Genomic DNA, 25,970 nt, shown 5'->3' on the forward strand with positions numbered 1-25,970 from the left:
TCTCTCTGTCTCTCAATAATAAATAAAAGTTAAAAAAATGTTTTTCAAAAAACACAGGAAAAGGGAGATTCGTTTGGTCACCTCCACGAGACTGAGTTATTTCTATTTGCAAGGGGCAATCGTCAGCCTAATGAAGGTTCACTGGTTTTCCTTCTTATGCAGAACCTTACTTTTTTTTTTGAAGCGAAACATTCCCCACCATGTTAAAACATCAGAAAACGATAAAGAACATCTCTAAACATCCAAAACTTCATAGACAGCCAAATGCTTGTTGTCAAATAAGGAATCTGCCAGTAAATGTGTTTGGGCACAAGGATGCTTTAGAGCTAGCTGAAAGCAATGCCATCATCATCAACCTGTCCCTTTCTTTCCTGCCAGAGAGGACGTGAACCAAGAAGAAGCTCAGTGCCTTAATGGAGGCCTTCTTCCCCCTGATGGCAGAGGGAGGGCTAAGGCCCAGGCTTTTCACACTGTTGCCGGCCGCATTCCCGTGTTACAACAGACACGTGATATGTGTAATATATCACACGAAGTTCCTTAAAATTGTGTGTCACGCACCAGTGTTCAATTAACAAAATGCATACGTATCTATCAACGCAACATACCCGTCAGCCACACGGTGCATCCTCGGAATCCGCCCCGTGTCCCAACCACCTGGCCTCTCTTGTTCCGGCTCACGTGGTGGGCCTGATAGACGACGTTGGTGGACTTCTGCTGGCTCTCCTACAAAGTAAGACCAAGCCCAGTAGCGTGTTAGTAAAATAATACACTACATATACAAAAACTAAAAAATTAAATAACCGATGACGTTAACGGTCATCCCTAACCGAAACTTAGACACTTATTAATTCTACTAATTTAGAGAAAGACGCTGCCTTTAGAATACACCCCATGACCCGTTGAAAGCGTCATTTGAATAAAACAATTACTGACACACTGTAAAAGTTCTGGTTCCGTGACATTTAAAAGTGTGCACCTTGGGGCGCCTGGGTGGCTCAGTCGGTTGAGCGTCCGACTTCGGCTCAGGTCATGATCTCGCGGTCCGTGAGTTCGAGCCCCGCGTCAGGCTCTGTGCTGACAGCTCAGGGCCTGGAGCCTGTTTCAGATTCTGTGTCTCCCTCTCTCTGCCCCTCCCCCATTCATGCTCTGTCTCTCTCTGTCTCAAAAATAAATAAACGTGGGGTGCCTGGGTGGCACAGTCGGTTAAGTGTCCGACTTCAGCTCAGGTCACGATCTCACGCTCCGTGGGTTCGAGCCCCGCGTCGGGCTCTGGGCTGACGGCTCGGAGCCTGGAGCCTGTTTCTGATTCTGTGTCTCCCTCTCTCTCTGCCCCTCCCCCGTTCATGCTCTGTCTCTCTCTGTCCCAAAAATAAATTTTTTTTTTTAATTTTTTTTTTCCAACGTTTTTTATTTATTTTTGGGACAGAGAGAGACAGAGCATGAACGGGGGAGGGGCAGAGAGAGAGGGAGACACAGAATCGGAAACAGGCTCCAGGCTCCGAGCCGTCAGCCCAGAGCCCGACGCGGGGCTCGAACCCACGGAGCGTGAGATCGTGACCTGGCCGAAGTCGGACGCCCAACCAACTGCGCCACCCAGGCGCCCCTGTCCCAAAAATAAATTAAAAAAAAAAAAAAAAGTTGAAAAAATAAATAAATAAACGTTAAAAAAAATTTTTTTTAATAAATAAATAAATAAAAAATAAAAATAAAAGTGTGCACCTTTAGGGGAGCCTGGGTGGCTCAGTCAGTTAAGCGGCCGACTTTGATTTCGGCTCAGATCGTGATCTCACAGTTCGTGAGTTCCAGCCCCTCACTGGGCTCAGTGCTGACACAGCGGAGCCTGCTTGGGATTCTCTCTCTCTCTCTCTCTCTAATAAATGTCAAAAAATGTTTTTCATGTGCACCTTTAGATAATGGTTAGGGGAAAGCCTTTGTCTCTGTAAGTGCCTATTCTCACCAAATGCTATGGATGTCAGTGGAAAACAACCCAGATAACCCAGCCCCCGGGAAAGTGCTAGGAAGGGGCTCACTGGGCCCCTCTCTCTATGGAGCCAGGAAGAAGCGCGATCACGATCACAGAGTAAAGCGCTAAGACAGCAACACCCAGCTCGCTCCCTGCAGACTCAGACTCTAGTCCCAGCGCCCGAGGCTGCTTTTCCCAAGGGTCAGCGTGTGAACTTTCTAATCTTTCAAAAAGCCCCGCAGAAGCAGAAATGTGCCAGTTATGAGCCTTGGAGGCAAATTCAAATCTCGAGTGTCTTTATTTGGGCCGTAATAAAATCAGCCAGTACGGGCACGGATTATCTGATCCTGATCCTACACTCTGATGAATAAAAATGGTAACATGAGCCAGTAAGTATAGTCTGGGGTGGACATTTCCTAAACAACAAGTGATCCTAGGGCAGTGGGTAGGGGGGAACCCATATGGTGGTTACTGACATTCTTCGAGCAAGTCCCAGAGAAAACTCGGGGCCGCATGTGGGCAATTTTATACTCTGGAGCAAATTAAATTACTTCTTTATGGCACCTCATTTGGGGGAAAAAAAAAAAAAAAACCCAAAGAGGAATACAGCTAGGACTGTTCGGGACCTTGTATGAGATCATGGGTGTGAACATACTCTATACATGGTCAAGTTCTCCGCGACAATGGACGCTGCTGATGATTACCGGGTGTCTACCCCCAGCAGGAGAGGCTGGAGCCAGCTGGGTTAGGACCAGGGAAATGGCTTGGAGACCAAGGGGAAAGAGCCAGCCCCCTGCTGGCCCTTGGGGGCTCAGAAACGCAGCATACATCAGTGGCCGGGGCCCTGCCAGGGAGGCATGGAACCCAGCAAAGGGGCAGTCCGGTAGGAGACAGGCATTTTCAGTGTCAGAGGGAGGCAACAGCTAGGTCCGGAAGGCACAGTGGAATCTGGTTTAAGTCACATAAACCCTCTGGGGCTAGAGGCTCTGATCATCTTTCAAGCAAACCCAGTCAGAACCCAAGAAGCACGAGACGGTTCATAAATGAGGTCAAATGAGATTCATTCGTGAGATATTCTAGCATCTGTTCCCCTCGGGCGAGCAAATCCCCTGAAGGTATCCTGAGACCTTCGTGCCAAGAGTACTTTATAGCTCAAGGAGAACATTAAAATTTCCTTTTCTCTCTGTTTCCTGGTTAATCACTGCCATTCAGTCAAGGAAACTGTGTCTGGATATCAGATCCAAAAGTCAGTTCATCTGTTCATTCATTGATTCTTTCAGCAAATATTTATTTAAATGAGCTCCTATTCTGTGCCAGGGGCCATCCTAGGCACCGGGAACAGGATACTAAACAAAGCAGGATGGCATCATTTTGGGGAGAAATATAGACGGAAGAGATGAAGTGGGGCCCCACACCCCGGAGAGCTGGAGGGTCTCATACATACATGTGTATCCTCTTTGAAGATCTGAACACTCAGTTCACAAAGACACACAAACGGCCAGAGAGTACTGAAGTGCTCGATGTCACGGGTCACGAGAGAATCCCAACTGCGACCCAAATGAGACGCCATTGCTAACATCGAATGGCACCAAGGACATCGCTCTCATGTTAATAGTGGAGGGTGTCAGGTGGGACGGCCATCCCGGAAACACGCCCAGCAGGTGCCTTGTAAAACTAAACATTAACCTCCAGTACCACTCAGCAATTCCGTTCGTACGCAATGACTCCAGAAAAAACGTTTCACAGGCACAGACTCGAGAGAAAACGTATCCACAAAAAGACACGTACAACTTCATTTGGACAAAAACCGCAAAGAGCCAAGTATCCATCAACGGGAAAACAGGACACACACACACACACACCCCAAGTCAGAACGGCAGCTTTCCCCAGGGGAGAGCAGTGTCGGAAGTCTTGGCAAGGGTTTGAAGTACACAGGTGCATCGGCTGGCCCTCCCGGAATATTTACTTAAGATGGACATTTCATTACGTGTAAATTTTACCACACACACAAAAAGAGCCATAAAAAAAAAAAAAAAAAAAAAAAAAAAAAGGAAGCAAAGAAGAAAATATGTAACAAGACTCAGATGTCAAGACTCAGATGACGGAATTCTATTGTTCCACACTGTTGCCTTTATTAAAAAAGGGCTCTGATCCTAATCACAACACCCTTGACTTAAGGGATGGCCACCCACCTGTATGCATGAACACCCACCAGAGCTGAATTTGTCCACAAAGTTGTTCTTTTGCTCTCTTTGGGCTGTTTGTTTGTTGTTGTTGTTTTTTTTCTCGCCACAGGTGGAGATCCAGAATAAACTCTACACTTTCTTCATCTGTGGAAACTTTGTTACCATCTTGTAAATTGTGTTCCCACCAAGTGCTTGGTTTTCAAAAACAGTTCAGAATCCACTGGGGGAAAAAAGCTCCCACTGTAGTGTTTAATAGTTCACCTCTGACTTTTCGGGGGTTTTTATTAGCTGAATCTTAATCATTGATGTTTGTACAAGTGTTCTATCATTCCAGCAATGTCTCAACAAACAAAATCTTTTCAGATGGCCAGGTACTGGGCTTTTTGGTTCAGGAAAGCATTTTTGCTTCTTATTTATATCTTCCCTTGATTTTCTCCAAAAGGCAAACAGAATAGAAACAGATGTTTCGAATGATATTTGAACTGCAAAGGGGCGGGGCAGCCAAAAACTTTGCTTTGCTGAAACCTTTACTCTCTTCTAGCGAGCATATGCTGCTGTTCTAAACTTTGGAAAGAAAGGGGCTGTCAGAAAAAGAATGCTCTCTATGGAAGACAAAACACACGGTAAAGAAAAAAAAATGTTTGCTTCCCTGCGTGTATCAACAGAGAGCCTCAGCACCTCACTGAGCACTGCTTCTTAGCAGAAACCATAACGTCGGTGGCATATTTCTGTTCTGGGTCCCTAAGAAAAATGTGGCAAAAAGCCCTCCCTTTTTCCAGTCACTGGCCCAGAAAGGCTCCCTGAAGCATTAACAGGGGTAGGGTGAGTATGGGGTTTGGAGTCCAGCAAACCTGGGTTTGAAACCTGCTTCGTAGCCTTCCTTGCTCTGGGACTCTGGGTACGTTAATAACATCACGGAACCTCCACCGGCTGCTCTGCAAAATGGGGCCGAGAAGTTTCCTCACAGGGTTGCTGAAAGGATTACACAAAATGATTCTCTATATAAAGTATCAAAGAAAATACAGGACACACAGGAAGACAGTGAATCTTATGTGGCCCGGGGGGCATTTAATCTAGTCTGGAGAAATCATGGTTGTTTGTCTAAATCAGCCAGACTCAGAAGCGACCTGGGGACTTGGGTCCACGCTAAGGCTGGTCTGGGGAGGTGAGGCAGGACAGGACTTCGAATGGGGCAAAGAGTTAAACACATACACCCTATGTTGTTGTTGTTGTTGTTGCTGTTGTGATTATTATTACCTTTGACCCAAGGTCCAGCCAGTAAACACTCCACACCTCGGTGCACGACACTATGTTGTTGTTGTTGCTGTTGTGATTATTATTATCTTTGACCCAAGGTCCAGCCAGTAAACACTCCACACCTCGGTGCGTGACCCTATGTTGTTGTTGTTGCTGTTGTGATTATTATTATCTTTGACCCAAGGTCCAGCCAGTAAACACTCCACACCTCGGTGCACGACACTATGTTGTTGTTGTTGCTGTTGTGATTATTATTATCTTTGACCCAAGGTCCAGCCAGTAAACACTCCACACCTCGGTGCGTGACCCTATGTTGTTGTTGTTGCTGTTGTGATTATTATTATCTTTGACCCAAGGTCCAGCCAGTAAACACTCCACACCTCGGTGCACGACACTATGTTGTTGTTGTTGCTGTTGTGATTATTATTATCTTTGACCCAAGGTCCAGCCAGTAAACACTCCACACCTCGGTGCGTGACCCTATGTTGTTGTTGTTGCTGTTGTGATTATTATTACCTTTGACCCAAGGTCCAGCCAGTAAACACACACCTCAGTCCACTCATCAGTGACCAGGGTGTCGGCTCCCCACTCAGTCCTCAGTTACCCGCACAGGATGGCCTTTGCCCCAGGGCAGCCTCACCCCTGCTAGTGCAAGGACCTTGTCCCACAGCCCAGGGTCGCAGCCCCAGGTCAGTCGCTCTGACTCTGGCGCCGGGTGGTGCAGAGAGGGGAGGACCCAGCCTCAGCCTTGACTTTGCATGACTAGGAGAAAGGGGAAAGGGCCGGGCAGGGCATCCGAATCCAAACCGGGTGTCGTGAAAGGTTCAGAGCCAGAGGAACCAGGACGTGGGAGCCGGTGGGTCAGACAGGGGTTTCCCTGCGCTCCCAGGCCGTTTGGACTTTTGCGAAACGTCTTCACTAGAAGATGGTCAAGTGGTTTGAATTTCTCCTGCACCCTCCCGCCTCCCACATGGCGCGAACACAGCCACCTCCCGTCCTAAGGACAACTCTGCGCCGGTCCTGCCTGCCGCTGGGCGTCCCTGTGGTGGAAAGTGTTCCAGGCGTGCCCGCCCTTCCCCACCAAGGCCAGATCCCCCTTCTGCCTGCACAGAACCCCACGTTCCCTGTTCCTGCCGGGTGACTTCTGTGTCACAGCTTCATCACTGGAGACTACATGAGATAACGCACATTCGGGCTTTTGACAGCACACAAAAGTGTAAATAATCGAAAACTCTTTCCCTGGGCGCCTGCGTGGCTCGGCCAGTTGAGCATCCGACTCTTGGTTTCAGCTCAGGTCATGATCCCGGGGTCGTGGGACTCAGCTGGTCAGCACGGAGCCTGCTTAGGATTCTCTCCCTCTTCCTCTGCCCCTCCCCTGCTCGCGCTCTCTCTCTCTCTCTCTCTCTCTCTCTCAAAATAAAATAAGTAACGAAATAAATAAATAAACATCTCGCTTTGTGGGCATTCTCAATATGAAAACCTTCAAATGTTTTATAATTATCAATGTGTATTTATATTTCTTCCCTTTCAGGTTATTTCCTTGGGACGTCTAACTCAGAATGAAATGGTTGAGTATTAAAGGCCATGAACTATTTCCTAGGTCTCACTATGGACTGCCAATTCATTCCAGAAAGACAAAACCACCAGACTGCCATATACTTGTTTCTACATAACCCAACTCATGTGCTGTGTTTGCAATTTTATTTTTTTCCTCCTAGATTAGTTACTAGTAAGAATATGCATTTCTACGTAAGTTACAAATGACATTTGCATAGTCATCTCTCTCCCTCGTAATTTACTATACTCTGGACAATGAACTCACTCACTGTTAAAATGCGTATCTTGTTCTTTTTTCTGTACTTTGTAGAGTAAAATCTTTTAAAATGTTTTTTTTTTTTTACATTTATTTATTTTTGAGAGACAGGGAGAGACAGAGCATGAGCAGGGGAGGGAGGGGCAGAGAAAGAGGGAGACACAGAATCTGATGACTCAGGCTCCAGGTTCTGAGTTGTCAGCACAGATCCCGACACGGGGCTCGAACTCACGAACTGCAAGATCATGACCTGAGCCGAAGTCGGACACTTAACTGACTGAGCCACCCAGGCGCCCTTGGATGTTCTGCACGCAGACCTAATGCTTTACACGCTTAGAGACTTGAGTCTTCTGTTTTAGACTTCACTGTCAACCCTAAGTGTGGGAAGCTATGGCTTATGTATCTTATATTCCTGACAAGGACCAGCTAGGAGGAAATGATACGGATTTTAAGGCTGGCCAGTTCAGACTCGGGTCAAATTCTGGCTCCCCTCGCACCTTGAACAAGCTAAGCCTGACCTCTCTAACTCTTGCAAAATTGTGGGGTTACAATTCTTGCTAACTGCTGCAAGGATAAAAAGGAGGTAGCAAATGTGCAGTACCTAGGCTTCACTAAGTGCTCAGTAAATATTTGTTGGATGAATAATAGAAGTTTGACAAATATTCCATTGGCTGATGGACTAAAGCGGATATCCTTAAGCAATCTCTCCTCCATTCTTTGAAATCTGCATCAAATCTGCCCCAAGTGTGAAACAGTTTGCACTTGGGGTTTCTAGTGAGTCTCCCATATCTCCAGAGACTCATTGCAGCTGATGGGACCCAATGTATTCCAGTTAGTGCTGAAATCCACACCATCGCCTGAATCCGGTAAAATATTAAACTGGACATCAATTGAAGGCATTTCTTGAATAAGTTAAACGGGCCACATACTTCCTAAGCACTACCTCTCACGGATTATGCCACTGTTTTTCCACCACAACTGCAAAACAAATAACGCAAAGATTGCCAAACTAAAATGTGTATCATCGTCAACTAAAAGAGTTCCTCAGCCTGAAATAGCCTGAAATCACCATTCTGAAGAGTTCGTATCAAGATGCCCGCACGTGCGAACCTCGCTCACTCTGTGCTCGAACACAAGTAAATTAAAACTTCCCCTGCCACACTGACTGTCCTATGTGCAGGGTGAGGCCGATACCTAAGGATAAGAAAGGTCACTAAACTCATCATGCTCTGAGATAAACACAATCATCCTGCCCAGCTCAAGTCTTTCTTTGAAATGTATAGTACTGTGGTAATTTTTTGATGATTCGATGACAAGAACTCGGGGACCGAAACTGAGATCGGAAGGCACAGTGTCTCCATCAACCATCACGAGTGCACCCAGCGAGGCACCTACTTCAGTGAGGAGGAGCAAAGCCAAGAGCGTTTGTGAAAGAGCCAGATGAACTCCTTTCTTGTAGCTCACTGGCATTATTATTATTATTATTAGGATTCTAGGACTCTAACCCATTGCCATATGACTTTGATGCCCACCAGGAGATTCAGACAGATGCAAGAAACTGCTGCATGGGGGCGCCTGGGTGGCCCAGTCAGTCGAGCGTCCGACTTTGGCTCAGCTCATGATCTCGCGGTCCGTAAGTTCGAGCCCTGCATGGGGCTCTGTGCTGACAGCTCGGAGCCTGGAGCCTGCTTCGGATTCTGTGGCTCCCTCTCTCTCTGTCCCGCCCCCACTTGTGCTCTCTCTCTCTCTTTCGGAAATAAACATCAAACATTTTTTAAATAAATAAATAAATAAACAAACAGCTGCATGTAAAGTGTTTGTAACAGCGGCTTCCAGTGCCAAAATTGTCCTCATCCCCCCTAGCCAGCCTTCTGCCTTCCCCCGTGCACCCTGAGTGGCTCTCTGCAAGGTAGGGCATTGTCTACTGTCGTTCCGCTGTGGGCTCCAAATCTCCATCTTCAGATGCCCAAATGCCCAGGACATGCAGTCCCCCAGGGCCTCTGAAACGCAGCAGGATCAAGGCAGGATCCATCTCCTGTCATCACCCCTCTCCCCGCCCCCCCCCGCCACCCCGCTCCTTTGCCACATGCAATGACCTTACTTCTCCCCGTTAGCTAAGCTCAGCCACCCTACTGTCCCTTCCCTCTTAAAACAAAAAAACCACAATTTATCTGTAAGTGCTGTCCATCTTAGCGAAGAAATACCCTCCAAGCCACCCCGCTGTGGTCAGTTAGCTAATTGCTCATGAGAACGTCCCGGACGGCCTTCAGACGCAACTCCCTGCCTCTCCCCCCACATCGGGTCAGTCCCCTCCTTTACCAAGAGTAAAATTCTCTCGCTTAAAATCGTTTGGCTTTGGGGTGTCCAGGTGGCTCTGTTAGTTAAGCGTCTGATCTTGATTTCGGCTCGGGTCATGCTCCCGCACTTGGAGAGTTCAAGCCCCTCATCAGGCTGTGTGCTGACAGTGTGGAGCCTGCTCGGGATGTTCTCTCTCCCTCTCTCTCCGCCCCTCCCCTGCTCACACTTTCTCTCTCTCTCTCAAAAATAAACATTAAAATAAAGTCTATTGGCTTCTTTGAAGTCCACAGACCTCACACGGGGGTCATGACCACCTTTTTCAGCATTACCTACTGCCTTTCTTGGCCTTTACACCAAGGCACCCATCCAAAACAAACCATCTTTTTTTTTTTTTTTTTGCTTTGTGCTTTCACCCACATTCTCCCTCCTTGTAACGTCCTGTTCTCTACATTCCTGACGCTCCCTCACCCCTGCAGGTATGGGTTCAACGTTGCTGTGAGCCTCTGGCTCGTCTTCCCACCCAGAGACGGGTTTAGCTTCTCCCTCGGATCCCACAGTATCCTGCTTCTACCCACATCTCGCTTCCCAAACTTAACCGCAGAACTCTGAGGGGTGTATGTTAAAAATACAGATTCCCAAGACCAACCCCAAGAGACTGCGATTCGGCCGCTGTGGGGTAAGGCCCGAGAAACTGGCTTGCTTGTTTGTTTGTTTGTTTGTTTGTTTGGGAAGTACAGGCAAACGTCAGAACGCTAGCTGATGTAAGAGAATTGATGTTAATTATGGTTATTAACCGACAGCTCTGTCTGCTTCCCCAGATTAGGAGTTCGGTCGAGTCTGCACCCACATTTGTCCTGGAATCCATGTGTCTGGCCTATTGAAGGAGTTTAAGATTTACTGAATGAGGGGCGCCTGGGAGGCTGAGTCGGTTAAACGTCCGACTCAGGTCATGATCTCCTGGTTCTAGTCCCGCGTCGGGCTCTGTGCTGACAGCTCGGAGCCCGGACCTGCTTTGGATTCTGTGTCTCCCTCACTCTCTGCCCCTCCCCCCGCACATGCTCTGTCTCTATGCCTTTCAAAAATAAATAAACATTAAAAGAAATTAAAATTTACTGAAATGAATATGAAGTATTTTCAGTGAAACTAATTTGTCATGCCCGTGACAGTCCATAAGATAAGGTTTGTTATTCTATTTTTTTTTTAAGGTGATCCATTTTTTATTTTTTTTTAAATTTTTTTTTTTCAACGTTTTTTATTTATTTTTTGGGACAGAGAGAGACAGAGCATGAATGGGGGAGGGGCAGAGAGAGAGGGAGACACAGAATCGGAAACAGGCTCCAGGCTCCGAGCCATCAGCCCAGAGCCCGACGCGGGGCTCGAACTCACGGACCGCGAGATCGTGACCTGGCTGAAGTCGGACGCTTAACCGACTGCGCCACCCAGGCGCCCCATAAGGTGATCCATTTTTTAAACTGTTTTTATTATTTTTATTTTTGAGAGAGACAGAGAGAGACAGAGTGTGAGTGGGGGAGGGGTAGAGGAAGACACAGAATTCAAAGCAGGCTCCAGGCTCCGAGCTGTCAGCACAGAGCCCGATGTGGGGCTCGAACTCCCAAACCTCGAGATCATGACCTGAGCCGAAGTCGGACACATAACCGACTGAGCCGCCCAGGCGCCCTTAATTCTAATGCGTATTATGGGCACAGGTAGAGGGCCTGATGCTGAACTACTCTTGGAAGAATATGGCAGCCAATGCAGGGGCACTGGTGACAGGAGGGGTAAAAATCTCTTCAAAATCTTGGCAGAGTTACAGATCCGGGGCTCAGCCATACTTATCAGCCCTGGCAGATGAACTCAACAATATCAATTAAAAACCGACATACATATGAACAGAAGCACCGGCCCCCACCTCTCCTCCCCAGACTGGACGCATGTTCCCTTCAAACAGCAGAATGGTCTAAAGCTTAAAACATGGGGGCGCCTGGGTGGCGCAGTCGGTTAAGCGGCCGACTTCAGCCAGGTCACGATCTCGCGTCTGTGAGTTCAAGCCCCGCGTCGGGCTCTGTGCTGACAGCTCGGAGCCTGGAGCCTGTTTCCAATTCTGTGTCTCCCTCTCTCTCTCTGCCCCTCCCCCGTTCATGCTCTGTGTCTCTCTGTCCCAAAAATAAATAAAAAACATTGAAAAAAAAAATTTAAAAAATAAATAAATAAATAAAGCTTAAAACATGGGTGGCACGGGCAGCGACTGGGGTCCCCCCCGGCTCTCCGACCTGCCAGCCGCACGCCTCCAAGCAAATTCCTTAACCTCTCCATTCCTATCCCTGGAAAATCGCCTGCCAACAGTCTCTGCCTAACTGAGCGGTCACAAGGATTAGATGAGAAAATGGACATAAAACAGTAGGGCCTGACCAATAGCTAAGCCCTCCCTGAATGTTAGCTACGCTTGTTGTTAATGATAATTAAAATAGTTATTATTACTAATAATTATAATACAACAATAATTAAGTGACCGATCATAGCTAAAATTATCCAGACAGCCCAAGGGATTCTCTCTGCTCAGTCCTCCCCTGCCATGGAACATGTAGTACAGAAAGAAACGTAACCATCTCCCTCAAAATTCAGGGGCATTCTCCCTTATTCTCCAGCTGTAAAAGCTCTTCGTGCCCTGCATTTCTAACTCCGCGCAGAGCACACAGCACGGGGCCCCCCTGACTCAAGCGTATACAAAAATATCTCAGGGGGCGCCTGGGTGGCTCAGTCGGTTAAGCGTCCGACTTCCGCGCAGGTCATGATCTCAACCGCTTGGGAGTTCGAGCCTCGCATGGGGCTCTGTGCTGACGGCTCAGAGCCTGGAGCCCGCTTCGGATTCTGTGGCTCCCTCTCTCTCTCTCTCTGCCCCTCCCCCACTCGCACTCTGTGTCTCTCTCTCTCAAATATAAATAAACATTTTTAAAAATTTTAATAAAAATTAAAAAAATATCTCAGTGGTCAGTCCCTTACCGAAACTTAGAGTTTCTAAAGCCTCACAAAACAGCAGAGTAGGGCATGCCCCATCATGTCCATTTCACAGACAGCAAAGCTAAGGTTCCAAGAGGTCAACTGTTTGACCCACGGTCACACAGAATCTCAAGTCCAAGTCTTCTTATTCCAAACTGAACAATCTTTGAGGATCTTACACACTCAGTTTAGTCGTTAGACACAGGGTGCAAACGAGTCGTTACCACGGCTTCCTTACAAAGACGTGCCTGGGGCTGGTTGACAAAACCCAAGAGTGGAAACAGGCTGCCTATAAGAAGTCATTTTTTTCCCCTCCAGAGGAGAAGTCCAGGATCTAGAAAACACATGTTTTGCGTATTTCATAATCTTTATTCCTGACCTCTACTCCTATTGACTTAGATCTGGTTCCTAGAAATGACGGGGGCATTTCTACCCCAGATCCACTCCTGGGCACATGGCCCATTCTCCTGGAGCCTCTGGCCCCAGCTGTTGATTCTAAGACTTCTTAGAAACCACCTTTGCTCACCTGGGTTGACTCTTACCCAGCAGCTCTGACACGGCTCAGTGGGTGGCCCTCTGCTGTGACAGTTCCATCTTTTCACACCTCACCTCGCACACCCTCTACCTCCATCTTCTACGTACCCGTCAGTCTGAACCCCAGAATTTCCCCCTAAAGTCCAAGCTGTCTCTTGGGTCCATGCACCACACCATTCTTCACCTTTAATACTGAACTGTGAATAAGTAATATCCACATGACTCACAAACTATCTGTTACACAAGAAGGTCTACCTGCCTCCCTTCCCACCTCCGAAGATACGTAACCCCTTCAAATAGTTCCTCGTATGTCCTGTCAGTTCCTTTTTTTTTTTTTTTAATGTTTTTTAATGTTTATTTATTTTTGAGAGAGAGACAGAGTGTGAGCAGGGGAGGGGCAGAGAGAGAGGGAGAACCAGAATCGGAAGCAGGCTCCAGGCTCCGAGCTATCAGCACAGAGCCTGAATCGGGGCTGGAACTCACAGACCGTGAGATCATGACCTGAGCCGAAGTCGGATGCTTCACCAACGGAGCCATCCAGGTGCCCCACATCCTGTCAGTTTCTGATGCGAACAGAAATAAAACTTAAAATCTGTATTTAATGTTTAATTGCTTCATCCTCCTTTCCACACTACTGCACATCTTTATCAGGTCTATCTTGGTGAATCTTTCCACCTCCATCCAGAGAGTTTTCTTATTCGTTTTACCCACATAGTGTTCCACTGTATGGATATACCATAATGTGGCTAACTTTTGATAGACATTTCCAATGTTTTACTGCTGTAAACAATGCAGCAATGAATTACCATGGGCTTAATTTCTCCCATGTGAAACTATGCCTATGGGATGAATTCTTAGAAGTAGGATCACTAGGGGCGCCTGGGTGGCGCAGTCGGTTAAGCGTCCGACTTCAGCCAGGTCACGATCTCGCGGTCCGTGAGTTCGAGCCCCGCGTCAGGCTCTGGGCCGATGGCTCGGAGCCTGGAGCCTGTTTCCGATTCTGTGTCTCCCTCTCTCTCTGCCCCTCCCCCGTTCATGCTCTGTCTCTCTCTGTCCCAAAAATAAAAAAATTAAAAAACGTTGAAAAAAAAAAAATTAAAAAAAAAAAAAAAAAAAAGAAGTAGGATCACTAGGCGGTCAATCAATATGGGCATATTGATACATATAACTAAGTTGCCTTCCAGAGAAGATTTATACTTCTGGAAAATATACCAAGCTACACATTCACCATCGATACACAAGTTCCAGCTTCCCGACAGCACTGACACCAGGGTATGTTATCAAGACTTTCGGATTTCTTCTAATCTAATGGGTAAAAAATGGTATTTCAATCTGATTTTACTTTGAATTTCTATTTTAGAATAGAATGATGCTGCACACCTTGTATTATGTTAGGCTTGTTTGTATTTCCTTTACTCATTTACTTTTTAAGCTTTCCTTCGTACCCCTCCCCCATCTTCTTACTGCATTCTTGGTCTTGTGCTAGTTGATTTATAGGAGCTCTTTCTATTGGCAGTAATCTTCCCATCGGTTCTTTGCTCCCTGACTTTGCGATCGGTATGACTTATGACTTGCTTACAATGTTGCTTGCCACAGAGTTAGTTTTTTCAGTGTAGTGGAATCGATCAATCTTTTCTTTCAGTCGGGACTCCAATTTTTCCGGTTATACTACAGCTTGGACACAACTGGTGTGATGGAATGTGAGTACCACGTCAAGCAAGAAAAGAAAAGTAAGAAAAGAACGTAAATACAGAGTTGTTTTGGTCAGTCTTTAAAAAAAAATGAAAGTCTGAATAAAAAAGAGTGGTTGGGCTTTTGTTTCTTAGAAATTTCTATCATTCTTAAGGATTTTCCTCTGAAGAAGAGAGAATATATAACCTCAATGGTAAACAGTATAAAGTCTTTGCAATCCTGAGGCTTGATGAATTTATGAGAAGTCCCACATGCCTAATTCTTGTACTGGAAAAATATCTGGGAATTAGCTTTTTATTTAGTGTCATTGTAAATGAAAGTGCTTATAATGAGTTATAAATTCCTTAGAACAATGTAGATTGAACCATAATAATTCTTACTTTATACGAAGGCTCCAGGTTATACCTGACTACATAGTACACATTCATTTTCCACTTGATCAAATTCAACCCTGCTAGAAATAAGGGCTTTAAGGATACACAATTCATTTGATTAGAACTTTAGAACAAACCAGTATATGAAGGAAAGTAGGTGACATTATGCCTACTAGGGCAGTTTTAAATCCAGTCATTTAAAAGATTACATCAAATTCAGAAAAGACTATGTGCAATTTCCTATTCAATCATCACTTCCTTTTGAAGTGGGTGTAAACTTTCACATATTTACATTCTAGTTCCTTTACCTGAGTGCGCTAGTCTAGTAAGTAAATTAACCAGCGAAAATCTAAAATAAGACGGTCTTAGTGGCACCTGGGTGGCTCAGTAGGTTAAGTGTCTGACTCCTGATCTCAGTTCAGGTCATGATCTCACAGTTCATGGGATTGAGCCCTGAATCAGGCTCTGCACTGACGGTATGGAGCCTGCTTGGGATTCTCTCTCCCTCTCTCTCTCTCTGCCCCTCCCCTGCTCACACGCTCTCTCAAAAAAAAAAAAAAAAAAAAAAAAAAAAAAAAAAAAAGTCCTGCTTCCAAACTGTTAGCTGCTAGAAACAACTGGGTTGCAGGAACACAGTATGTGTCATCGCAAGAGACTAAAGTTTTACCGGTTCTGAAATTTCAGACATCACTGTTTTTCAAAGTCTAGATCATTTTTTCCAGCAAGACTGATAGCCTATATTAAGAACATGCAGCTTTCACACATTACCTGGAAACTGGTGGAGAGCAGAGTCGTGGGCTGGGGAGGGGGATGGAACAGGACGCGGAGGGGGGAGGCTGTGTAGCAGGGCATGGGGAGACTATATGGAGACATTGTGGGGAAGAGAATTCAACCTCAGGATCCACGACTGAGCAACTCAGACATTCCTAGGTGGCCACACTCTCCCCCTCTGTCAACCAGTGAGTAAAATGGCCTTTTTTCTTCTCTTTCCTTTTTTTTTTTTTTTTTTTTTTTTTTTTTTTGGAGAACTGCCACTCTCCTGGCTGACAAGGCTCACAGATTTCCACAGCGGAAAGAAGTGTCTGGAAGAAAAGGATGAAGTCCTACGGAAGACAGCCTGCACATTTCACTTGAATAAAAAGGCCTTTAGAACAAACTTGGTTTTAACCTATCCCTATACACATACACAACCAACTACAAACAGAAACTTCCGTCCAGACTTGAAGGTGGCCAATGTTCCTTCTTATTCTCCAGAGCAGGAAACAAAGTGAGTGATGAGCCTTCCTGGGTGCGGAATCTCTGGCCATCATCTCACCAAAGATCCAGCAATCTCTTTCCCTGTTCTAAAACGGTCAGGGATGAAGGAGTGGATTATGTCATGTCCTACTGATGAGGGAACTTGGCAACGGGTGGTCCTGTGTGTGCTCCGCCATTTCGCCCCAGGGAGATGCCAAGAACTGACTTCCCATCAGCTTCCTGGTTCTGGACCCAAGGCTGGGAAATTGATCTTTCTTTTCAATGTTAAACCACCTCAACCTGAACGTCCTGTCACTTGAGAGGCAGGAGGAAGGAAAATACATCCGTGGAAATTCTCTAAAAAACATAAATGTGAGTTGGTATTTCTTTTCCTACAAAGAGCCAGAGGAGGCTCCATACAGGAAAAGGAATTCCTCAATCCAGGAAAAACAAGAGGGGGGAAAAAAAAACCCCAAAAAAACCCAATCCAAACAGGTCTCTTCACATTCCACCTGTGAAAAGTGAAGCCTTAACAGTTATAAAGCCCAAGGTGTGCTAACAAAACAGACCTGCTCCCCCCTCCTCGGAAGAGTCAATCCTGCTTTTCAATAGGTCTTTGCAAAGAGGAGCCCAGCGCCAGCCTACACAGGATCTCCCAGGGACTCAGAAATGTCAGGTGAACCAGTGGGAGAGCTTTTCATCTAAGTGCAGCAAACTTCTCCTCGGAACAAAGCTTGGTCCCGGAGGCAGAGACGGGTCCACAGGGCCCGGTGACAGAGATTTTGTCTCCGGGCCCGCTGCCACAGAGTCACAGCTGAACCCTTTCAAGGGGACAGGAGACGATCAGACCCAGGAACTGCTTCCCCACAGAGCTCAGTCGGGCACTGAGGCAGAAAAGTGACCGGGACGGTGAACAGCACAGGCTCTTGGGCTCAAGTGACCTGCACAACTTGTTTTAATAATAATGATGATAAATATAATAGTAACATCATCATCATAATAACAAATATGAAAGCCGCTCCAAGCCTCAGTTTCCCGGCAGCTGCCAAATGGACCCAACAACGGCACCTACCTCCCAAGACTGTTACCAATATTCAAAGACACCCAGCTGCCACTCAGCAGTCATCTGGCGAGTAAGCCAATGTCTTCACACTTGGACGAACACCCCACAGCAAGGAGGACGGACACACGTGTGACGACATGCGATAGGGTGGGTCTGGCAAACGCAACACCGAGAGAGGCCAGACACGAAAGGAGTGCGCAAGCTGTATGATGGCATTTACCCAAAGCTCAAACACAGGCAAAGCAACAGGATCGGTAGCGTTCAAACACAGGGCGGCCACCCTGAGCTGGCTGACCACGCATCCGCCAGGTCCCAGGCGGGCCGGATCAGTCACTGGCACAGGTGGGCCGCTCCCCGAGGACGCCTACAGGGAGCGGCAGGCAGGGAGCCCGAGAGACGTGGCCCTGCTTTTGGCACTGCGACTCCATCCGTGGAGGATCCACACTGAAGCGCACACCCCATGGCCGCGTTCACACAACAGGTGGAAGGAGCCTCCAGCAGCAATCACCTAGCTTAGGCATGTTAAAACCTGAGGTCCGGTGGGGGTGGGGGGGTACACTAGGGGTTTTTTTTAACGTTTATTTATGTATTTTGAGAGAGAGATAGGGAGCGAGCAGGGGAGAGGCAGAGAGAGAAAGAGAGTGAGAGAGAATCCCCAGGAAGCTCCATGCCGTCAGCACAGAGCCGAACTACAGTCTTGAACCCATAAACCGGAAGATCACGACCTGAGCCAAAATCAAGAGGCAGACACTTAATCACGGAGCCACCCAGGCGTTCCAGGATTTTTGTTGGTTCGTTTGTTTGTTTCTTTAAAACAGGGTTAACCTCTGCAATCAGACAACACAAAGAAACAAAAGGCATCCAAATCAGCCAGGAGGAGGTCAAACTTTCCCTCTTCACAGATGACATGATACTCTATATGGAAAACCCAAAAGATTCCACCCAAAAACTGCTAGAATTGATCCATGAATTCAGCAAAGTGGCAGGATATAAAATCAACACACAGAAATCAGTTACAATCCTATACACCAACAATGAGGTGACAGAAAGAGAAATCAAGGAATCAATCCCATTTACAGTTGCACAAAAAACCATAAAATACCTAGGATTAAATCTAACCATAAAGGTGAAAAATCTATAGACCGAAAACTAGAGAAAGCTTATGAAAGAAACTGAAGAAGACACACAAAAAATGGAAAAAGATTCCATGCTCCTGGATAGGAAGAATAAACATTGTTAAAACGTTGATACTACCCAAAGCAATCTACATATTCAATGCAATCCCTACCAAAATAACACCAGCATTCTTCACAGAGCTAGAACAAATAATCCTAAAATTTGTATGGAACCAGAAAAGACTCCGAGTAGCCAAAGCAATCTTGAAAAAGAAAACCAAAGCAGGAGGCATCACAATCCCAGACTTCAAGCTATACTACAAAGCTGTCATCATCAAGACAGTATGGTACTGGCACAAAAACAGACACTCCAATCAATGGAATAGAATAGAGAACCCAGAAATGGACCCAGAAACATTTGGCCAACTAATCTTTGACAAAGCGGGAAAGAATATCCAATGCAATAAAGACAGTCTTTTCAGCAAGTGGTGCTGGGAAAACTGGACAGCGACATGCAGAAGAGTGAACCTGGACCACTTTCTTACACCAGACACAAAAATAAACTCAAAATGGATGAAAGACCTCAATATAAGACAGGAAGCCATCAACATCCTCGAGGAGAAAGCAGGCAAAAACCTCCTTGATCTTGGCCGCAGCAACTTCTTATCCAACACGTCTCCAGAGGCAAGGGAAACAAAAGCAAAAATGAACTATGGGGACCTCATCAAAATAAAAGCTTCTTCACAGCGAAGGGCACAATCAGCAAAACTAAAAGGCAACCGACAGAATGGGAGAAGATGTTTGCAAATGACAGATCAGATAAAGGGTTAGTATCCAAAATCTATAAAGAACGTGTCAAACTCAACACCCAAAAAACAAATAATCCAGTGAAGACATGGGCAAAAGACACGAATAGACACTTCTCCAAAGAAGACATCCAGATGGCCAACCGGCACATGAAAAATGCTCCACATCACTCATCATCAGGGAAATACACATCAAAACCACAACGAGATACCACCTGGCACCTGTCAGAATGGCTCACATTAACAACTCAGGCAACAACAGATGTTGGCGAGGATGCGGAGAGAGAGGATCTCTTTTGCATTGTTGGTGGGAATACAAGCTGGTGCAGCCCCTCTGGAAAATAGTATGGAGGGTCCTCAAAAAACTAAAAATAGAACTACCCTACGACCCAGCAATGGCACAACTAGGCATTTCTCCACGGGATACAGGTGTGCTGTTTTGAAGGGACACGTGCACCCCCATGTTTAAAGCAGCACTATCAACAATAGCCAAAGTATGGAAAGAGCCCAAATATCCATTGATGGATGAATGGATAAAGAAGATGTGGTATGTATATACAGTGGAGTATTACTCGGCAATCAAAAAGAATGAAATCTTGCCATTTGCAACTACGTGGATGGAACTAGGGGGTATTATGCAAAGTGAAATTAGTCAGAGAAAGACAAAAATCATATGACTTCACTCCTATGAGGACTTTAAGAGACAAAACAAATGAACATAAGGGAAGGGAAACAAAAATATAAAAACAGGGCGGGGGACAAAACAGAAGAGACTCATAAACATGGAGAACAGGGTTACTGGAGGGGGTGTGGGGGGGGGATGGGCTAAATGGGGAAGGGGCACTAAGGAATCTCCTCCTGAAATTATTGTTGCACTAGATGCTAACTAATTTGGATGTAAATTTAAAAAAAATTAAAAATAAAATTAAAAAAAGAAGACAAAATAAAACAAAACAAAACAAAACAGGATTAACCTGACGGGCTGGCTTCGTCTCCATGGATCATGCATTCAAATCACCGTGCACTTCTATTTTGTGGACAACGTGCATTGAGTGGGACGTGACTATCAACGGATCAAATGGCTGTGCAGGCTGAGTGTCCCTTCCCTCCTTTCCTGCTTCTATGGATTACATGAAGAAGATACTTTAGCTGAATACGCGGAAGAAGCCTAAAAGAGCTGCTAGTGAGCCTGACCCCCCAGCCACATGTTCAAACCCTCATGGATGGACGCGAGGACACAATGGTGCCACCACAGTCCTGCAGGATCAATGCGGAGCCACTCCGCGCTCTCGTGTTCTGCGATGGGAACACGGCGAGTGTGAGGCGCGTCCCCTCAGACACACACAAGGCCCCCGTTGTCGCACCGTCGTGCTTCTGGGCAGGCGAGAAGCTACACGATTTGGGATACTCGGCCGTAGCCTCAGAATTACGGGGAAGGCCAACGGCATCTCTGGGCTTTGCAGCCTCCCCGCTCCCTGGGCGAAGAAGACAGACTTCCAGATGCCTCCCCTCTCTGTCAGCACAGCGTCAATCTGCCCACACTTGTCCTCCGTGTCCCTCCTCCTTGTGAGGACAGGCACACCCCCTCCTGTTCCCGGCGCCGAGGAGGTGAGAGGGGGCACGAGGGCCACCCCCACCTTCTGAGCTCGGCACGACCTCTGCCATCAACACCGTCAGCGCTGCCTCACTTGATAAGATGGCCTGACACGGGGGCGCCTGGGTGGCTCAGTCAGTTAGCATCAGACTCTTGATCTTGGCTCAGGTCACGATCTCAGGGTCGTGAGATCGAGCCCCACACTGGACTCCACGCGGAGCATGGAGCCTGCTTCCAATCCTCTCTCTTCCTCTCCCTGCCTCCCCCTTCTCAAAGTAAATATATAAACATTAAAAACAAAAAACAAAAAAGATGTCCTGATATGGATGATGGAATGAGTCACTCTGCACCATTTCATGCCCGCTTCCAGTGACTGCCGTCTTTCTTTTGCAAACGTCTCTTCAGCTGCATGCTTCCTAGCCTTTCTCGAACACAAACATTCTGCACGGTTATCAAACACACGCTTTCCATCTCCAGGACCTAATCTTAAAGCTCCAACTCAAGTATGGACAGCTCCCATTGAGGTAGGTGGTTTCACAGCCCTGGGAAATCCCCTCACGGTACATTATAAAGACGCCTTGTTTGAATGTTGGTTATTAACTCTGCCCCCCCCCCGGCCCCCAACAAGGGTCTTCTTGGTTCAACTGGAAAAACTAGCCCCAAGGCTGAGCTGACTGGATTCTGTGTGCCTACCTCACAAGCCGTCCCTCTGTTGATTTGTGCGGGCGAGGCTGGGGCACAGGGCGGAGCGTTCCGCTTTGCTCTTCTGCAGACACACAAACGAGCTAACTTAGCAAACCTCAAGCAAACAGATCTTTTATGGAAGATCTTTTACCAAAATGAAACCTGGATCAGCTGAGCAAACAAAAGTTTTAGTTGTTGTTTCTTTTTTCCTCCCCTCTCCACATCTATCTGCCTTCCTTCCTCTTTCTCTTTCTCTTTCTTTCTCTCTTTCTCTCTCTTATATTAGGCATTTGTTGAACCTGGATAAAGATGTAAACTTGGATTTCTTTGAATTGACATGACAAAAATGTGATTTAAAAAGCGTGGCATGTTTAATGACTTCTCTTAGTGGAACCAGGGATACGGTTTCCTTCCCTTTAAGGCAGAGTTTTGCTGCCTTGCAATTTGGTTATAAAATGCCTTCAAAGATGCCAGGGCCTATACAGGTAAATGTCAGAGGTCCCTTTTTCCTGTTAGCCTGATGCTCCTTGTATCATTCTCCGGTCTTTTCCCTCCCCTATTCTTTTTTTTTTTTTTTTTAATTGTGCAAATTACCCTTAAAAAGGATACATAGGGGCGCCTGGGTGGCTCGGTCGGTTGAATGTCCGACTTCGGCTCAGGTCATGATCTCACGGTCCGGAAGTTCGAGCCCCGCGTCGGGCTCTGTACTGACGGCTCAGAGCCTGGAGCCTGTTTCAGATTCTGTGTCTCCCTCTCTCTGTGACCCTCCCCCATTCATGCTGTGTCTCTCTCGGTCTCAAAAATAAATAAAAACGTTTTAAAAAAAATAAATAAATAAAAAGGATACATAGCATCTGGCCCAGAATCATGTCCCTATTTCAAAGGCCTCCTCGTGTCGGCCGTTCGCCTCGCTCTGCTTCATGTCTGCTTTCCACAATAGCCCACAACTGGAAACTACCCACCTGTCCCTCATTTGGCGATCATCAACCCCTGATATATCCCTGCAGTGGAATACTACTCAGCCATAAAAAAGAACGAACGAGGGGCACCTGGGTGGCTCAGTCGGTTAAGCGTCCGACTTCAGCTCAGGTCACGATCTCGCGGTTCGTGAGTTCAGGCCCCGCATCGGGCTCTGTGCTGACGGCTCAGAGCCTGGAGCCTGTTTCGGATTCTGTGTCTCCCTCTCTCTCTGACCCTCCCCTGTTCATGCTCTGTCTCTCTCTGCCTCAAAGATAAATAAAGGTTAAAAAAAAAATTAAAAAAAAAAAAAAAAGAACGAACAATACATGCTACAACGTGGATGGACCTTTAGAACATTTCACCAAGCGAGAGAGGCCAGATGGAAAAGACCGCACATTGTATGATCCCATTTACAGGAAACATCCAGAGCCGGAAAATCTTTGGAGACAGAAAATAGACAGTTGGCTTCTTGGGACTCAGGGTGGGAACAGGAGTGATGCAAATGGGCACATGGAATGTTTTGGGTGTGGTGGACATGTTCTAAAATCAGGCTGTGGGGCGCCTGGGGGCCTCAGATGGTTAGGCATCCGACTCTCGGTTTTGGCTTGGGTCACGATCTCACAGTTTCTGAGTTCGGGCCCTGTGTCAGACTCTGTGCTGACAGCATGGAGCCTGCTTGGGATTTGGGATTCTCTGTCCCACTGCCCCCCCCCCCGGCCCCTCCCCTGCTTGCATGCTCCCTCCCTCTCAAAATAAATAAAATTTTAAAAATAAAATAAGATTGAAATGATGACTGCACAGCTGTAAACATCCTCGGGTTCTTTGCGTATTGCGTGACTGCATCATTAAATTGGGCCAGTTTACAGTATGTAAATTCATAATAGTTTATAGTGTGTAGATTAGACTTCCAGAGAGCCGTGTTTAAGAACATTCTTACACATATTCATTGTTTGATGGAAACCCTGAGTTAGCCCGTTTCATTCCCTCACTCAGAACCTCTTTGGATTCTTGTACCGGTTCCAAAACATGCAACTTTGGTCTATGACTAAGACTGCACATAATAATTCACTTTGACGCTAACCTTTACCTGAAATGAAGAGCGTCTCCTGTTTGGAAGTTTCTTTATTTCGAGGAGACTGTGGTAAGTGTGACTTCAAGAATTGCCAAGCTAGGGCTGAGCTGTATGATGCTCCTGGACGCCGAAGCCGAGGCCCTAAGAAATGCGTGGCTGAATACATTGTGGTGGGGGGCGGTCCTGTGCATTTCAGGACGGTTAGCACCAACCTTCTCCCTGATCCCAGTTGTGACAACCAGAAACTGTCTCTGGACATTGCCAATGTCCGTGGAGGGACCCGGTCGGCCCTGGTTGGAGAATCAGGGCCACACGGCAGTGAGAATGAACAAATTCCGGCCACACACACACACAACACGGATGACCTCAATACAACTTGGGCACGAGAAGCCAGACACAGGAGAGTCTGTAACACACAATTCCTTTTACGTAAAGTTAAAAATCTGGCAGGACCAAGGTGACCTTGGGGGAGGGAGGGAGGGAGGGAGAGAGAGAGAGAGGGAGACTGGAAGGAGCTTCTGAGATTCCGCTGGCAGCTGCTTCTCAGTCTAGGTGTTGGGTACACAGGTGTGCTGATGAAAATTCACTGGGCACTACAGGTAAGATTTATAGATTTTTCTGTATGTATATTATATTTAAAGAAAGTTTAAAAATAAGGGCCATTGCTGCTACAGCAGCAAAGGGGGCGTTCAAGGTAACTCGGGAGGGCGCGGTGCTTCGTAACAGGGGTGCTAACTCATTCCTCCACCGTGACTCCTTCTGGCCCACCCTTACTGCAGGACAGAAATCCAGTGTGCTCCGCTGATGAATGACAGCTTGTTCCCCGGGCACTTTGTCATCCAGGTGCCAAAACCAAGAAAGCCACAGCCACCCACCCGGCCCTGCCCATTTTCAACTCATGCTTGCAGAGCACAGGCCTGTTTCAGTGTGAAACGGAGTTAAAGGAGACAAATCAAGGAAGGCTCGCTCCAGTGCTAAAGAAAATAGTCGGGGCGCCCCGGGTGGCTCAGTCAGTTGAGCATCCGACTCCTGATTTTAGCTCAGGTCATGAGCTTACGGTTCGTGAGTTCGAGCCCCACGTCAGGCTCTGTGCTGACCCGTGTGGAGCCTGCTTGGGATTCTCTCTCTCCGCCCTTCCCAACTTGCTCTTTCTCTCAAAATAAAGAAAGAAACTTAAATAAAATAAAAATCTTTAAAAAAAGAAAGAAAGAAAAGCAAAGAAGAAAATAGTGGGTCTAATTCCCAGATCTGAGAGTACCACACGTGCCCAAGATTGCTGCTTGCCACGGTCGTGGAGAATGACTTTTGCAGACTCCATGCTCTCACTGTCCGCTGGGACCCCTCCAGACCAATTACCTGCCTTACAGAGTGTGGACCAGGGCCAAGGGTGGAGTGGCCATAATGACCTTTGATCTAAGCAGACTTGGGTGACATTAGACCCAGGCTTATTAATACGACCAGCGAGTTCACTATACCATTTCGCTGAAAGCCTCAAAGTATCAGGAGTTCTTCACAGCCTTCCAGTCTCCTACTTGCAAATGCACGTCCAGATTAGCAAATAAACTCTCCATGGGTCTCCCGTGTCTCTGCACATCGTGTGGGTCGGGTGCCAACTGCCATTTATTCCAGACCACCTTTTCAGGAACGTCCGTAAATAGCCCTGGATGACAGAGACAGCATCTCCTTCCAGGGCAAAGGGGCTGCATGCCTATCGCCCATTATTAAGAGGTTCAGGTTCCCTAAGCTTAGAATTCCTCTCCTGTAACGTAACGTGCTGCTTGCACTGGTACCTGTCCAGATGCATCCACCTGTCAAGCACAGAACCTGCCTGAGATTCTCTCTCTCCCTCTCTCTCTAACCCTCCCCTGCTCATGCTCTCTCTCTCTCTCTCTCTCTCTCAAAATAAATAAACTTAAAAAAAAAGGCAAGGCAAGGCAAGGCAAAGCAAGGCAAGAAAATGAAGTCCAAAAGAGGCACACAGAACTTCTTCGAGGAGGAATGCACCTGACAGTTCTCTGTGCTGGTTCTGCACAGGGCTGGTGAGAAGACTTAGGATAGAACTTCCCAGTCTTATTTACCCTGCTTCCAAGACACCGAGCCATTTGGTCTCGGTCATTTCTTTAAGTAGGCTCTATGTCCAGCGGGGGGCTCGAACTCATGACCCCAAGATCAAGAGTCCCACACTCTATCGACTAAGCCAGCCAGGTGCCCCTGTTCATGTTTGATCCCAAGGTATATTGACCCGCTACAGGTGAAATTTGTTTTTCCTCCTGATAGTTATATAGGAGATTTATAGTAAAAGGATCATTTTGAATTTCTTCTGAGT

General features: G+C 46.8%; 1 protein-coding gene across 3 annotated transcripts in view; it reads right to left on the bottom strand.

Annotated features, from left to right (window-relative positions):
• PAPSS2 (3'-phosphoadenosine 5'-phosphosulfate synthase 2) overlaps positions 1–25,970 on the bottom strand; it is a 75,333-nt gene that overhangs the window by 31,245 nt on the left and 18,118 nt on the right. For 2 of the 3 annotated variants that reach the window (XM_058696312.1, XM_058696314.1), the window contains exon 2: positions 606–723. In XM_058696312.1, the coding sequence (XP_058552295.1) occupies positions 606–723 (118 nt within the window). Of the gene's footprint in view, positions 1–605; positions 724–20,308; positions 20,370–25,970 lie in introns of those variants that run through there. The other variant, XM_058696313.1, reaches the window with a different exon arrangement.

The sequence above is a fragment of the Neofelis nebulosa genome, chromosome 13 (genome assembly GCF_028018385.1).
Source record: "Neofelis nebulosa isolate mNeoNeb1 chromosome 13, mNeoNeb1.pri, whole genome shotgun sequence".
NCBI classification, from domain to species: domain Eukaryota; kingdom Metazoa; phylum Chordata; class Mammalia; order Carnivora; family Felidae; genus Neofelis; species Neofelis nebulosa.